At 34.3% G+C, this 16,360-nt stretch overlaps 1 protein-coding gene and 1 long non-coding RNA gene across 2 annotated transcripts; both read left to right on the forward strand.

Annotated features, from left to right (window-relative positions):
* The first annotated feature begins 4,457 nt into the window (after positions 1 to 4,457).
* Positions 4,458 to 10,438, forward strand: LOC103855256 (cellulose synthase A catalytic subunit 6 [UDP-forming]). The gene is made up of 12 exons (XM_009132221.3): positions 4,458 to 4,754; positions 5,105 to 5,491; positions 5,571 to 5,676; positions 5,955 to 6,120; positions 6,198 to 6,464; positions 6,877 to 7,222; positions 7,294 to 7,431; positions 7,498 to 7,836; positions 7,911 to 8,190; positions 8,261 to 8,457; positions 8,795 to 9,145; positions 9,587 to 10,438. The coding sequence occupies exons 1-12, from the start codon at positions 4,674 to 4,676 to the stop codon at positions 10,166 to 10,168; spliced, it is 3,240 nt and encodes a 1,079-aa protein (XP_009130469.2). The 5' UTR covers positions 4,458 to 4,673; the 3' UTR covers positions 10,169 to 10,438.
* Positions 10,439 to 13,750: 3,312 nt separating this feature from the next.
* On the forward strand, positions 13,751 to 16,065 carry LOC117132181. Its single transcript, XR_004455716.1, has 2 exons — positions 13,751 to 14,708; positions 14,814 to 16,065. It is a non-coding gene; the product is annotated as an uncharacterized LOC117132181 (long non-coding RNA).
* Positions 16,066 to 16,360: the final 295 nt, after the last annotated feature.

The following is a 16,360-nucleotide window of genomic DNA, read 5'->3' on the forward strand; positions in this document are numbered from 1 at the left end:
TCGAGCAATATACATAATTACATTTAAGTTTCCGTTTAGGGTAACAGCTTAGCTATGTTTAGAATCTAGATAAATAGAACATATATATATAACTGTTTTTCAGTGAATCATTTTTATTTTGGATACTTTTTAAGCAATGACACTTCTCTCTTTTGGTAAGAATTACATTTTTTTCTTTAACTAAAAAAAAAAAAGAAACAAAGCAAATGTGTCGCTATTAGACATTTTACGTAATAAAAGTGAATACAATGGTACAAACAAAAACTATCAACAAGGAAGCAATTAAACAACTATATATATATATATATATAAGTGGTGAACTTTTTTTTTGCCTAAAGAAACAAAGCAAATGTGTCGCTATTAGACATTTTACTTGTCTATAAAAACTACTTTTGCTTTCAGTCAATTGTAGAATATATTAATGAAGTTTAATACGTGAACTCGTAATGTGTATACATTTAAGCTCACATAAATAATAACTGATATTAAAGATGTATACTGGTGTGATTATTGTGGCTTCCTTTTTGGCAAGATTAATGAGAAATTTCACTAGGAATATATGGCTCAACCAGTAGCTATCAGCCGTAGACTCTTGATTTAGTTTTTATTGTTTCAGTTGAACATAACTATTTACTTGGATGGACAAATAGAACAGTTGTACTTGCGCTGTTGCACTTAACTTAGGTGATCACGATATTTATTTAACTAGTCATTTGACATATATATTTATTACTCCTGTTACAAATAGTAGAATAGAAAAATCTTATCAAATTCATCCAATCAAGTGATGACACTTTGTTGTACATTTTTCATCCAAAACGTTACAATAACATGATTAGTTAAGGTGGTATACAAACAAATTAATCGTAGTGTAACCTATATAGAATAAAACTAGTTAAAACTATCATTTTAGTATGATACTATATATGTAAAAAATATATGATATATATTATGATTTAACACTCGAAATATTTTTTTGAGAAATATTATGATTTAACACTCGAAATACTATAATAATACAATCCTGCAATACTACCATATACTAGTTCTAAAAAAAACATATACTTTACAAGTACGGGTATATTGTATATATGCATTTCCTAATTATGAAGCGTAAATTTTTGTCAACCGTAGTCTATGAGTTCTGATTGCGTAGTCTTAAAGTGAACAGTGATAACTATTAAATTTCCGAGAGAAACAAAAAAAAAAGCTTAAACATGAAAGAAAGAAAACAATCATGTGAACGACAAACAAACCCCACATAATTTGGTGTTTCAAAAGATCGATCAAATCAAAATGCAGAGCTGACAGAAAGAAACTAATCTCGTTTGATTTACAAAATCAGTAAGACATAACTGTCATAGACTCGCTTAGTTAATTTTATGTCAAATATCTGATAGTTTTTTCTAAAAAGAGTTAAAAAGCATTTTCGTTTTAACACAAACAATTGATCGTTTATTTGAATCAACATGCTATTTCACATTTATTTTTGTTTCATAAAATCTCATACAAATTGTTGTATAGTTTTAGTTTTTTCTTGTTTTCTAAGAATATAGTCTTATAATTATATATAACGTTTTCTCATTAACTTCTTTTAATATAATAAATTATTGAATAGCTGTGATATGATCGAATCAAGATGAAATACAACCCATAAGTTGGGTTGATTTATAACCTCTAACCATTTGACCAAAAGCTTAACTCGATCTTCTTTTCCAATATTCATATAGTTATTATATTCAGATTCCTAATAAAAACCAGCAAATAATCTTGTGCATTTACTAATACTGAGAGAATTACATTAAAAGTCAAAAAGTCATGTTATATATTGTTGTTAATTAAGCACCGACAGTTCTATAAGAACATGTGGCAATAGAGCTTGGAGAAGACAGTACACACCATTCAATCAAAATCATGAAAACAAATTTGATGTGGTAACCAGCTAAAGTTAGCTATACGTTATAATATGTAATATAATCAACATTATACTATATAATATAAGTTTCTGAAAAAGATTATTATCTATATTCGGCCAGGCTATCAACAAGTCAATATATATATAAAATTTCTACGCCCAAAATTAAAATATTGGAAAATATTACTCTAAATATGTTATATATCACGAACAACAAGATAGAGAGAGAGAGAGAGAAAGTAGATCTCGTTTTAGGGCCCGGCGTACGGACGGCGCGTGAGCGTCCGTGCCGTCGCTGGAGGCCGTCTTCTTCCATCAAGCTCCCTTATTTTCTTTCCTCTTCGCCGTCCTTCAACGATCGCCTTGTCTAAGCTCTGGATCTGGTTCATCTTTCTACGGTGGTTTAGTGTCTGGAGGGAAGACGCGGTCGGGTTAGGTGCTGGCGTGAGTAACTTGGTTCGTCGATCCGTGGTGTTGATTCCGGGACATGGAAGCTACCCTAGTTCCGTCGTCGCCGGCCTTCTCCGGGAGGTGGAGGCTTTCGCAGATCCACCGACTCCGGCTTCAGTTCCCGGGAAGAGGAGACTTACTCAGCTCCGTCTTCGCCGGCTCTTGGCTCCGAGGGTGGAGGCTTTCAAAGCTATGCCCTGTCGGTTATGAGACCCGTTGTTTTGTAGGTTGTTGCTACTATTTTGTGGCGTATGAAGTTGTGTTGTGGTCTTTGGTGGTGCGGTTTCAGTGGCTCACGGTTTCCTTCTGGCGGATGAGATTTAGAAGAGTTTGATGAAGCTCTCCGCAGAATGGTTAAGCGTTGAAGAAAAGCTCGGTTTCGGTGGAGGCTTTCGGTATTGAAGCTCCGACGAAACGAGGTGTATGGTGGTGGTGTTCCGGCGGGGCTCCGATGCGGCGATGGTCAAGTCGAGGCATAGGTGACGCGTGTCGCGCTGACGACGAGATCTCAACACGCGTCCAGTCTCCTTGACGCATGGGTCAGCAAGGATGCGTCCGGCCCGCGTAGTGGGGTTCTTTCGGTTTGGGCCGTAGGCCCGGTTAGCTGGTTTGTGTATGCCCTCTCGTGATGGGCTTTAAGTTTAGTAGTTGGTTTGGGCTTTGGCCCGGTTCTTGTGGTTGGGCTTAGTCCCTTTTATTAATAAAAATAACTTGGCGGAAAAAAAAAAAATGTTATATATCACGAACTGTCTGTCGGCAAATGTATACATATAGATATCGGGCAAATATTGTGATGTGATACATAGTGACAATAATTGCACATTTTCTCTTATTTAAGCACAGGGGATAAAAGCTGAAAAAACAAATTAGCAATATGGCGACTGGGGCCGACTTTAGAATAATCTTTATATATTAACACACCCACAAAATAATGAAAATATAGCAAAAAAAAGAAGACATAATAGGTTGAACAAATCACTGTGATCAAAGTTGAAAATAAGTTCCCCAGGCTTAAACTAACATGTTTTGGTTATTTTACCTCGGTAACTTGTAAATTTGTCCTGTAAAAACGTAGCAATAATTAAGGTAATTACAACTAAAAAGACCTAGAAAATAGGATATTGGGCACGATGCTTACAGATTGTTTTATATCTAGTGAGTAAATGTCTATACCTGTTTCCCAACATTTCGAGTCTCTTTAAAAACCTAGAGGATTTTTTTTTTTCTAGAGGATTTATTATACAGTAGGGCAGTAACAAAGACCTTGATTTTTGTCATTATAATTTTGTTTCTCACATTTATATGAAATTCCACTACTACTAATAATATGTTCAAGCACATGTTATAAGAACTTGGATCTACACACATAAATAATTTAAAATAATTTCTTCGTTTTAAATTAGTACATGATTTTTTCTAATTAGATGTTTCCTGATTTTAAAGTGTAATTGTTACTCCTTCTAAGTTTACACATATAGTTTTTGTTAACTAAATATAAATCTTTTTAGCAAAAAAAAAAAACTAAATATAAAACTTAAGTAATACTCCATCCGTTTCTAAGAGATCCATATTTTAGAATTTTCACACTTATTAAAAAAATATATCAAATTTTAGTTACTAATACTTTATTTTCCGTAATCAACTATTTCCCACAAGTTTCACCGATAGAATTTACATAAATACAATTATGTTTTTTGAAGTTTACAATTTACATTTAATTTATCCATCGAAAATATGAAAAATGTATCTTTTTGAAACAATTTTTTTTCTAAAACATGGATATTTTATGAACGGAAGGAGTATTTACTAAAATGGAACTTGAAAATTGACTATTATATATATATTTAAATAACATTTATTATTATGAAAACAAACAATTTTTTTTTCTATACCATCTTAGCGATGGGGTATTTATCTAATCTTGGTAAAATATGGCCTTTGGATTTTTACTAATCTACATAATTGCCTTTTAATAATCTCACCACTTTAAGTTTTTAACTAATCAAATCACTCTTGTCCCTCTCTCTCTCTTCGTCATTACGTGTTTATTAAAAAACAAATTGGCCTTACCCTTAATATTTGCAGCTTGCGCCTCTCTCTCTTCCACCATACCATTGACTCTCTCTATCTCTCTGGAATCAATCCTTTATTTCTGTGACTGTTTACACTTTCACACCAATAAAAAAGGGTTGTGGAAGTAGTAACCTCTGTTATGGACTGTGGTGGATCTCTCAGAACCACCGAGCTTCCCTGAGTTGCCACCGATCTGTGAGATCCATAGAGATTTTTCGCTTAGCGTTCCGACAACATGAATACCGGTGGTCGGTTAATCGCCGGTTCTCACAACAGGAACGAGTTTGTTCTGATCAATGCCGATGAGAATGCCAGAGTAAGATACGAGATCTCCCAATTGCATCTCTCTTTCGATCTGGGTTTCTCTGTTCCTGTCCGAAAGTCTTTTCCTTTTTTGTTTTCTGGATCTGGGTTTGACCGTTCGAATTCAATTAGGATTTTATAGTTTCCTATTAGATTCAGTACATTAATTTAATCTAGAACAGTTTCTGTCGGTGGGGAAGATTTGTCCGAATTTGACTTGTCTGAATCCTCCATTTTCTTCAGACAACAGTTTGTTTCCACTTGCCGACACTAATAAGTACAGTACAATCAGAATCTGTGAATGTGAAGTGTTAAAGATTGTGTTGTTTAAGTAGTGAATCCCACGTCGTTTTATTTGTGCAGATAAGATCAGTGCAAGAGCTGAAAGGACAGACATGCGAAATCTGCAGAGACGAGATCGAATCAACCGTCGACGGAGAACCGTTTGTTGCGTGCAACGAGTGTGCCTTCCCTGTGTGTAGACCTTGCTACGAGTACGAGAGACGAGAAGGCAATCAAGCTTGTCCTCAGTGCAAGACCCGTTACAAACGGATCAAAGGAAGTCCGAGGGTCGAGAACGATGAAGAGGAAGATGACGTTGATGATATAGACAATGAGTTCGAGTACGGGGGCAATGGGATTGGGTTTGATCAGGTCTCTGAAGGTGTGTCGGTCTCTCGTCGCCACTCCGGTGATTTGGATTCAGCTCCACCTGGCTCTCAGATTCCACTCCTGACTTATGGAGACGAGGTTAATAATAAGTCTCATTAGCTATCACAAGACATTTTAAGTAACTTTATCTAAATTTTTGGGGTTTTGTTTATGACAGGACATTGAGATATCGTCAGACAGACATGCTCTTATTGTTCCTCCTTCACTTAGTGGTCATGGCAGTAGAGTCCACCCGGCCTCTCTCTCTGACCCAACCATTGCTGGTAAGTTCTTGGATTTTATTTACTTAACTTAATATTTATTTATTGAAAACTAAAAATATACATGTATTTTTATTAAAAAGAAACATTTGTTTTTAAAGTATAGATAATTAATTAAAATTTGTATAAATAGAATTTTATCAAAAATAAGATAATTCGTTTATATATTAGTTTTATTTATATTTTTAAGTTTAAAATTATAATATAAATTTATTTTTAAGTCCTTAATGAGAATTGTAAATGATTACTGAGTTTTTTCAGTTGCTTTGTGTAAATTGCAGCACATCCAAGACCTATGGTACCTCAGAAAGATCTTGCGGTTTACGGTTACGGAAGTGTGGCTTGGAAAGATCGTATGGAGGAATGGAAAAGAAAGCAGAATGAGAAACTTCAGGTGGTTAGACATGAAGGTGATCCTGATTTTGAAGATGGTGATGACATCCCAATGTAAGAACATAGACACACTTTTGGTTTATGTCTTTGTTCCGTTACTTATGAAGCATTTTTTTTTTTTGCATTTTTAGGATGGATGAGGGAAGGCAGCCATTGTCTAGGAAGATACCAATCAAATCAAGCAAGATTAATCCGTACCGGATGTTGATTGTTCTGCGTCTTGTGATTCTTAGTCTCTTCTTTCACTACCGTATTCTCCACCCGGTCAAAGATGCATATGCACTGTGGCTTACCTCCGTGATTTGTGAGATATGGTTTGCGGTTTCTTGGGTTCTTGATCAGTTCCCTAAGTGGTACCCAATAGAGCGAGAAACATACCTGGACAGGCTCTCATTAAGGTAACTTGAAAACACACAACACTTGTTAATGTTAAAGACTTTTGCTTTGGTCAGTTCTAAAACTCGGTCTTAAACAAAACGATTTTTCTAAAACAATATTTATAAAAAGTCACCCGCTTAATCAATAATTCTCTATAAAATGGCTGCTAACGATTTTTTGAAAATTGGTTTTGGTAATATAATTTTTACAAATTAAAAAAAAAATCGGTTTAGACGCCTGCCTAATCAATAGTTTCCTATAAAGTGTCTAATTACCCTCTAATGATTTCTTGAAAACTGGTTTTGGTAAAATAACTTTTACAAATTTAAAAAAAAAAATTGTTTAGACGGGAAACCAATGTTTAATTACTGTTTAACAGTTTCTCAATAATTGGTTTTGGTAATATAATTTTCACATTTTTTGTGTTTGCAGATATGAAAAAGAAGGGAAACCATCCGAACTATCCCCTGTGGATGTATTCGTGAGTACAGTGGATCCCTTAAAAGAGCCTCCGCTTATTACAGCAAACACTGTCTTGTCTATTCTTGCGGTTGACTATCCGGTTGATAAAGTTGCTTGTTATGTATCCGACGACGGTGCAGCTATGCTCACTTTCGAAGCTCTTTCAGAGACGGCAGAGTTCGCGAGGAAATGGGTTCCTTTCTGCAAGAAGTACTGCATCGAGCCGCGTGCTCCTGAGTGGTACTTCTGCCATAAGATGGACTACTTGAAGAACAAAGTCCATCCAGCATTCGTCAGAGAACGGCGAGCCATGAAGGTTAATACTTACTTAATTGCTTCTTTTTATGATGGCTTTGGATACTAACTGTGTGTGTGTGTGTTTGACAGAGAGATTATGAAGAGTTCAAAGTTAAGATCAATGCTCTTGTAGCGACGGCGCAGAAAGTCCCTGAGGAAGGTTGGACTATGCAAGACGGTACACCTTGGCCTGGTAACAGTACAAGAGATCATCCCGGCATGATCCAGGTGAGTTTCAGAGTCTTTAAACCTTTCTTTGTAATGTTCTTTGTGTCTGAAACTTTCTTGTAATAGGTTTTCCTTGGAAGTGATGGTGTGCGTGACGTCGAAAACAACGAGCTGCCTCGTTTGGTCTACGTCTCTCGTGAGAAGAGACCTGGATTCGATCACCACAAGAAGGCTGGAGCTATGAACTCATTGATACGAGTCTCTGGTGTTCTATCAAACGCTCCTTATCTTCTGAACGTTGATTGTGATCACTACATCAACAACAGCAAAGCTCTGAGAGAAGCAATGTGTTTCATGATGGATCCTCAGTCAGGGAAAAAGATCTGTTACGTTCAGTTCCCTCAGAGATTCGATGGGATCGATAGGCACGATCGATACTCAAACCGCAACGTCGTGTTCTTCGATGTAAGTAGTAGTACTACATACATTCACCATCTTCTTGAACATCCAACTAATAATGAATCTTTTTGGTTTTACAGATCAATATGAAGGGTTTGGATGGGTTACAAGGACCTATCTATGTCGGAACAGGTTGTGTTTTCAGGAGGCAAGCGCTTTACGGATTCGATGCGCCTAAGAAGAAGAAGGCGCCGCGTAAGACATGTAACTGCTGGCCTAAATGGTGTTTCCTATGCTGCGGTTCGAGGAAGAACCGTAAGGCGAAGACGCTGGCTGCTGCTGATAAGAAGAAGAAGAATAGGGAAGCGTCTAAGCAGATCCATGCGTTGGAGAATATTGAAGAGGGTCCCGTCACTAAAGGTATGTACACTACAGTTCTTGTTTGTGTTTTAACTCGTTTGGTGTTGTTGCTGATGAAAATGTTATATAGGCTCTAATGTAGAACTATCAAGCGAGGCGATGCAGTTGAAGTTGGAGAAGAAGTTTGGGCAGTCTCCTGTTTTTGTTGCGTCTGCTCGTATGCAAAACGGTGGGATGGCTAGAAACGCAAGTCCTGCGTGTCTGCTTAAAGAAGCTATTCAAGTCATTAGTTGCGGATATGAAGATAAAACTGAATGGGGCAAAGAGGTACGCAGCTCCTGACTTTTCTACACATTTTCGTGTAGGGATGTTCAATTCGGGTCCGGTTCAGTTTTTTCGGTTTATAAAAATTAGGTACCATATTAGAACCGTATCTATTTTGGTTTGGTTCGGTTCGATTCGGTTCGGTTTTTCAGTATTTTTTGGTTTTATATCGAACCAATAATGTTTATTAGGTATTACCAAATCCAAACCACTTACTCTACTTCTTCTGTTCGGTTTTAATTGGTTCGGTTTTACAGATTGAACAACTCCTATTTTCTTGTATTTATGCAATAGATTCTTGATTTTGATGATGACCCTTTTGTGCCAAAAAATATTACAGATTGGGTGGATCTACGGTTCTGTTACGGAAGATATTCTCACGGGTTTCAAGATGCATTCTCATGGATGGAGGTCTGTTTACTGTACACCTAAGTTACCAGCTTTCAAAGGGTCAGCTCCAATCAATCTTTCAGACCGTCTTCATCAAGTCCTTAGATGGGCGCTTGGGTCCGTTGAGATCTTCTTGAGTAGGCATTGTCCTATTTGGTATGGTTATGGAGGTGGTCTGAAGTGGCTTGAGAGATTGTCATACATTAACTCTGTCGTTTACCCTTGGACCTCTCTCCCACTCATTGTGTACTGTTCTCTCCCTGCCATCTGTCTTCTCACAGGAAAATTCATCGTTCCTGAGGTAATTCAATCATCTTGAGCTCTCAAAGTATGAATCTTTATTACATGGTTTGTGTGTTTAAACAAGGCATGCAGGTTTGTAGTTTGGTTTATTCGGTTCGGTTAGTTTGATTTTCGGTTAGTTCAATTCAACATAAATTTTACTAATTAACCCGAAATAAAGTTTGGTTCGGTAGTCGGTTAGTTTTTTATTTTTTGAACTACCTATTCTGTTAGTTAAGTTTTTGAAAATTCTATCTAAGTTATTGATTTAGGTTAGATTTTGGTTTAATTTTTTTTTGAAATTTCGGGTAAATTCGGTTAGTTTGTTTATTTTGGTTAGTTCGGTTCAGATTTTTTTGTATGGTTTGGGCATATTTTTTTAAAAGGGAGAAAACCAAAAATTTGGTTCCGTTCGGTTCAAAATCCTAATTTGAACGGTTCTTGTTTCTTAATTTTGCAGATAAGCAACTATGCGAGTATCCTCTTCATGGCCCTCTTCTCGTCCATTGCAGTAACTGGTATACTCGAGATGCAATGGGGCAAAGTTGGGATCGATGACTGGTGGAGAAACGAACAGTTTTGGGTCATAGGAGGTGTCTCTGCTCATCTCTTTGCTCTCTTCCAAGGTCTTCTCAAGGTTCTTGCTGGTGTGGACACTAACTTCACAGTCACGTCAAAAGCAGCTGATGACGGAGAGTTCTCAGACCTTTACCTCTTCAAATGGACTTCACTTCTCATTCCTCCGACGACTCTTCTCATCATAAACGTCATCGGAATCGTAGTGGGAATCTCTGATGCTATAAGCAATGGATATGACTCATGGGGACCGCTTTTTGGAAGGTTGTTCTTTGCACTTTGGGTGGTCATTCATCTTTACCCTTTCCTTAAAGGTTTGCTTGGGAAACAAGATAGAATGCCGACCATTATTGTTGTCTGGTCGATCCTCCTGGCCTCGATTCTTACACTTCTTTGGGTGAGGGTTAATCCGTTTGTGGCCAAAGGTGGTCCTGTTCTTGAGATCTGTGGTTTAGACTGCTTGTGATTTGATCAAGAGAGGTGAGAAGAGAGAGAGAGGTTAAGTACCTCTTTAAGACTTGATTTAATTTTTGTTTACGTGATTGTGTTATTCTTGCAAGAATGTGTTGTAGATATAGATGAAAGAAGGTTTGTTGTCTATTTGTTTTGTTCTTTGGTCGTGAGAGAAAAAGATTTGTCAAGTTATTCTTTAATTGAATACTTCTGATCTCTTCTGAATATTACACAAGAATTGTTTCAATCTGTAATATTTTTACGAAAGCAACTTTTGATTATCTTTATTCGAAGGAAAATGTGTGTTTCTCTGATTTAGTAATTACAATGATTCAGAACTACGAAGTTAACTGAATGGCCCACAAGAGTATTAAACACGCTCAACAAGGCCCTTATTCATATTTGTTTTTTTTTTCTGTGTTTAACTTTGTTTTGACAAGTGACAAGGTGCTTTCATTTCTGCAAGCTGCACCATTGAGGATTAGTTTAGTAGATACATATGAAATGGACAACTTTTCCAGTATTGTTATTATAGAGAAAACGTGATTCGTTTTGTCACATCTCAACAAGAAGACACGTGTGTATGAATGTATATAATTTCTACTGTTCATTTGGCTGCTGAAATATAAATGTGGGACTTGGGGTTGTACGTAAGTGACACGGAAGCATAAGGATCTATGGAATGTTAACTCAGATAGTAGTATTGGTTATTATTAGATGTGATGTGATATTCAATTTGACTGTTGACTCTTTTTAGGATATGGTTTTGATCGAAATAAAATAGTGGTTGACTTGTCGGTGTTGAGATTTGTCTGACTTTTTTTTTTTTGAACGCTGTTGAGAGTTGTCTGACTATTTTTGGCAAAGTCAGCTTTCTTTCTGCCACATGTTATATAGGATTTTAGTATACATTGATTTTCAGTGCTTGTATAAGGGGTCTGATGATAAGTCTTAAACCTTTGCATGTATATATGAATTGATCGAGTTTTTAAATTGGTTAAAAATATTAAAGAATGTTTACCCTGTTTAGTGAGAACCCAAATTTGAATTTTGCTTCATTCATATATTCAACATGCAAATATAAAACACCGTGCTGGATACAATGTATCAATATAATGTATTTTAATATATATAACAAAACGATATATATATATATGTGAATTGACCGAGTTTTAAATTGATTAAATAAAGATTAAAGAATGTTTACCTGTTTAGTGAGAACCCAAATTTGGATTCTGTTTCATTCATATATATCAACATGCAGATATAAAACAGCGTGCTGGATTAATGTTTTAATATTTAGAAAGATGTAACAAAAACGACATAAGCGTTACCTAATTAGTAGGAGTTTTCTTTTGGTAAAGTCCATATATAGTAGAGTATTTAAAAATAACATAGTAGAATCCGAATTTTCATGTCGACAAACATCTTTTCAAAGCATATTTTAGTTATATGTTTTTTTTTTTTTTTGATAATCCAGGGGTTCCCCACTTACGTGGATCATTCCCCTGGGCCCGGTTAGGCAGCGGTCCACTTCACCCGGGAAGGCTTTACCTGGGCTGGGGACAAGACCCAACACCCAGTACCGCATTTGGTGACAGAATGGGCAGTTCGCCTCTGCCTGGCGTCGAACCCGTGAGCATGACAATTGGTCCACAGGATCCTTACCAAGTGAGCTACCTCATCCCGTCTATTTTAGTTATATGTTTCTGTGACTAAAGCTGTATTACTATTAAATGATTAATATAATCCGTAGTTCCGTACAAATAACCTCTGGCTATTTTCAATTAATTACTAGACGACTATCAAGTTGTGATGCCAAATTGCCAATTGTTGAGGATATTTATATACAAGTGGCAATGGCAATAGCTTTCAGATTAATTTTATCTCTTATCTTTTATTTAGTAAGTAGTTAAGTACATATAGATCGAAAAGAAAAATGAAAAGGTTAAACATAACTATTATTCCCTTTTCCATACGAATATTTTTTCTTTAATTTGTCTCATAAAGATATGAAGATACATTAAACGTCCACAATTATCAACCAAATAAAGTAATTTTCCCATTGAATATATATACGATTTTGATGTCTTTGTGCATAAATTAAATGATATTAGTTGTATTAAAAAGAATATGGTATTCATTTAATCACTTATAATCTCATTTTAGGCTTCTAGCTACTAGTTTGATACGATAGATTACTTATTTATTTTATGGGAAAAGACAAGTTGATGTCAAAAAGACATTATCGTATACGCCTTAAGTAATTAAGCTGTTCATGACTAGTTCTCCGGTTTTGCCACATTAAAATAGTTATAAATTTGCAAGTTGAAGGGATATTTTTTTTAACCAAAAAGGGGATATTCTTAAAATAATCCTTATGTTTTAACTGCCGTGTTAATGCAAATTAACCATGGATTAGGTTAGGCATTATAGCACACACATGGTGAATAATATGTCATTTAATAATCGTTGAGTTTCCGTAGAATCATCTCTTCTCATGCCCCTATATCTCATAACACAATCTCAAAAGGACCTTTTTGTTCTTTTAATTTTATATGTCAAACGAAAAATCATAAAATTAAAATGGAAACGTTAATATTTTTTATTTGATTTATACAATTTGATAAAAATATTTCAAAAATCCAAAAACGTTGTTTTCCATATTTTCGAAAAAATCATCAAAATATGATTAAAAACGATTTTAAAATATATATTTTTTGAATTTGAAAAGTATAGAATTTAAATATTTACTCATGGGTTCACTAATCCATATAGGGGGTTAGGGTTTAGTTTTGATAACCGGGAAGAATTTGATTTGAGAGTTTAGATTTTGATCAAAAAAAAGAATTATGAAATAGGGGTATAGGAAACTCTAGGAGCCCATAGGAGATTTGACATTTCACATTTGGGGCACGCTAGAAGTTGGCTCGTTTCCGTATTTGAATCGATCTCATCTTTGAATGCCTTTAGCTATGCTCCATACAAGCTCTATCGGTATCAAGCCGGGAATGTTTTTTTTTTTGAAGGATTGACAGGTGAAAAGCTTTTCCAGATATCGTCGTACAATATCGAAAAAACAAACGGTCATTCTGAATAGCTAGTTAAAAGGAGAACAGTCATTCAAGATATGTAATATTATTCCCAAATTATACATTTAATAAAAATTACTGTTTTCTCAAAAGTACTCGTATTTTTACAAAAGATTAATAAAATTCATTAATAACATTTAAGTCTTTTGTTTTTGGACCTACAGATACATCTAAATGGATCTATAAATAATGAACCTATATATCTATTTAAAAGATATACTAATTTTAAATTTAATATAAGTATAAATATGTTATGAACTGTAAATAAATTAACAAACATGAAAATATTATTTTTATCTAAAATATACGTATCAATATTCAAAATAGATCATTTGAATATTATACAGATTTTCAATACAAACCAAAACCCTATATCCTACCCCATATATCATATACATATTTGAATATCATTTTTCCATGGATAATATCATTTTATACATAATATTGATATGACAATTACGAATGTTCAAGAATATTTTAAAATCTATTTTAAAATCAATTTTTAAATTTAAAATAAAAACTTATAATAGGTTATTAATAACGAAAATAAACTAATATTGTCATATCAATAATTTTTTAAAAATTATCATTTTTAATTTGGAAAACATAATAAAATTTCATCAAATTCTAAGGAATCACTAATTTATGTAATATTAAAAAAAATATGAGTAATTTAATCAATTTTTTTTAAAATACTATCATATATTTTATGTTTTATCGGATCAATGGTATCAGATCATAGGTTAATAATGATTTTTTTTGGTTTTTACCGATTATATCGGATTTTTAACTAACAAATTTTTCATTAAATCTGAACCGTATTATATACAATGTATCAGGTCTATAGGTTCAACCATGAATCTAGGTCGGATATGAAAACAAATCTTAAAGCTCAAACATTATTATAGAACAACTACCGTATTTTGAAAAGAAAAAAAAAACAAATGATAAAAACCTAAAATCTTAATTGTTATGGTTCGAAATGAAAATAATGGTGGTTTGTAAATCAGTTTTCGATCAATAAATAAAAAACAAACAAATCAGCGCTCTTTAAGCGCGGGTCAAAATCTAATTCTCCTTAAACATCAAGCTACTTAAAATGCCACATCATAACAGTAGAATTTTAATAATTTGTATATCTTATATTTTTGTATCTTAAACTCTATAATAGTTAAAAGTTATATTCATGCATTAAGCAAAAACCCCTATTTTCTCTCTGGTCTTCACGCCGCCTCCCTCTTCAACCTTTTTCTGGTTTCTCTTTTGATCGGCGCGTGGCGGCTCCTTCAGCGCCGGCGCCGGTCAAAATCTCTTCCTACGTCCTCTGCTTGTCTTGTTGTTCATCGGTGTGTGACTTACTTTCGTTTTCAGAGGAGAGGAGATTCGCCTTTACCAAATCGCTTTTGGCTTTCAGATTTAGGATGGATTTGGTTTCAAAAGTTCCGGATCTATGGATTGACGGTGTGGTTTAGCTACAAAGCTTTTTTACTTGAATCTCTTTCTAGATATGTTGGTTATGTTGTTGTTGCGGGTATCCTTTGCTTCTGGACTGGGCTCTTTTTGCAGGTGTTCACTATCCTCAGTGATTTTAATTTGGCTTCTATATGTCCACTTTTATGCCGTTCATGGCCTGTTCTTGTCTTCTGGATTAGGTGGTCCTCGCTCCTAGATGTTCGTTTAGATCTCGCGGAGATCTGTTGTTGATGCCGCTTCATACCTAGGCTTTCTATGGTCGTCGTAGATCAAGCCGCTTCCGGGAATGTTAGAAAGAATCTTTACTTGCCGGTTTATGAAGTTTTGGTTGGTGGGTCCTTGAGGTATTTCTTCAGAGTGCTAGGAGGAGGAGGTTTGGCCGAGGGCATTCCCACTAAGCAGCTGCCACATATGCTCTATCTGATAGTCTCCATGTATTTGTTAGTCTTGTTCTAGTAGTTTGGAAGGTTAGTTACTTGTTTAAGTGTGTAGTACCGTTTGTTCTTGTATGCTGCCCCTGTATGGGTTCTAGGTTCTGGGGATATCGCTGTTTTTTTCCGGTTTAGTTGACCACAGAAGGATATGTTATCTGTTGGTGTTGTGTTGAATTCTACTTTGCTTTTAATAAAATCTGTTGACGGAAAAAAAAACTCTATAATAGTTTTGCTAACGTGAAAAAGAAGAATTTGTGGCTGTTTGATTAACCAGATACTGTATAGTATATATAGTTTTGTTTCTTTTGAACGATATGGAAGTGTCGTACTCCCATGTAAAAAAGGTAAAAATACCAACTACGTTAACTTGGGAGCACACTAAAGTTTATAGATTGTTTGAAAACCAAAGTCAAACGATGTCATTTCTGAGACAATCCTCAAGTCACACCTACTATAAAATAAGACAAATTTATAGTGGACCATTCTATTCTTTTCTTTCCTTTTTAGGTGTAAGGACCATACCATTCTTGGAAGTAGTGTTTCAATATAAAATATTAAATTTTTGAAGTTAGTTCAAAAATCTACATTTATGAGCTTTTTAATAAAAACTAATGGTAAAATTTTTAAACGTTCCTATAACCCTTATATATTAAAAAGACAAGCATTCTAATAAATACATTCACACTATAATAGATATATAAGAGCCTTACAATAATTTGATAATAAGTATGCTAATGCGTTCGCACTATATTCATAAATGTGTTCATACTATATACGTTGCGTTATTTTTAATATAAAACTCACATACATTGTTCTAATAAAACTTTAGATTTTTCGATTCAAATAAAAATAGATAACGAATCAAAAACCAAACTATATATATATTATTTTTATTGTTTACGGATAAAGTTTAACAAAATATTCATAAATTTTGATTCTAGTCATTATCAATTTTGATTTGAACAAAAAAATCTAAATATCCGTAACTCTACGAAACAAATCAAATACTAAAATACAATATCCAAAAAGAAGCAAATCACAAATACCAATATTTTTAGGAACATATATTTAATTCGATCTGTTATATGCATATATATACATATATGTAAGGAATTATATATATATATATGTTATATATATTATACTTTATATCACTTTTACAATATTTTTATGAATTAAATTTATTATATTAGGTACTAGAATTTA

The sequence above is a fragment of the Brassica rapa genome, chromosome A02, assembly GCF_000309985.2.
Source record: "Brassica rapa cultivar Chiifu-401-42 chromosome A02, CAAS_Brap_v3.01, whole genome shotgun sequence".
In the NCBI taxonomy this organism is placed as follows: Eukaryota; Viridiplantae; Streptophyta; class Magnoliopsida; order Brassicales; family Brassicaceae; genus Brassica; species Brassica rapa.

Bases quoted from the DNA above. Each gene is read 5' to 3' on its own strand.
- LOC103855256 (XM_009132221.3), top strand. From the start codon at position 4,674: ATGAATACCGGTGGTCGGTTAATCGCCGGTTCTCACAACAGGAACGAG. The intron at 5,677-5,954 runs GTAAGTTCTTGG...TGTAAATTGCAG, and splicing joins CTCTGACCCAACCATTGCTG to CACATCCAAGACCTATGGTA. The intron at 7,432-7,497 runs GTGAGTTTCAGA...TTCTTGTAATAG, and splicing joins ATCATCCCGGCATGATCCAG to GTTTTCCTTGGAAGTGATGG.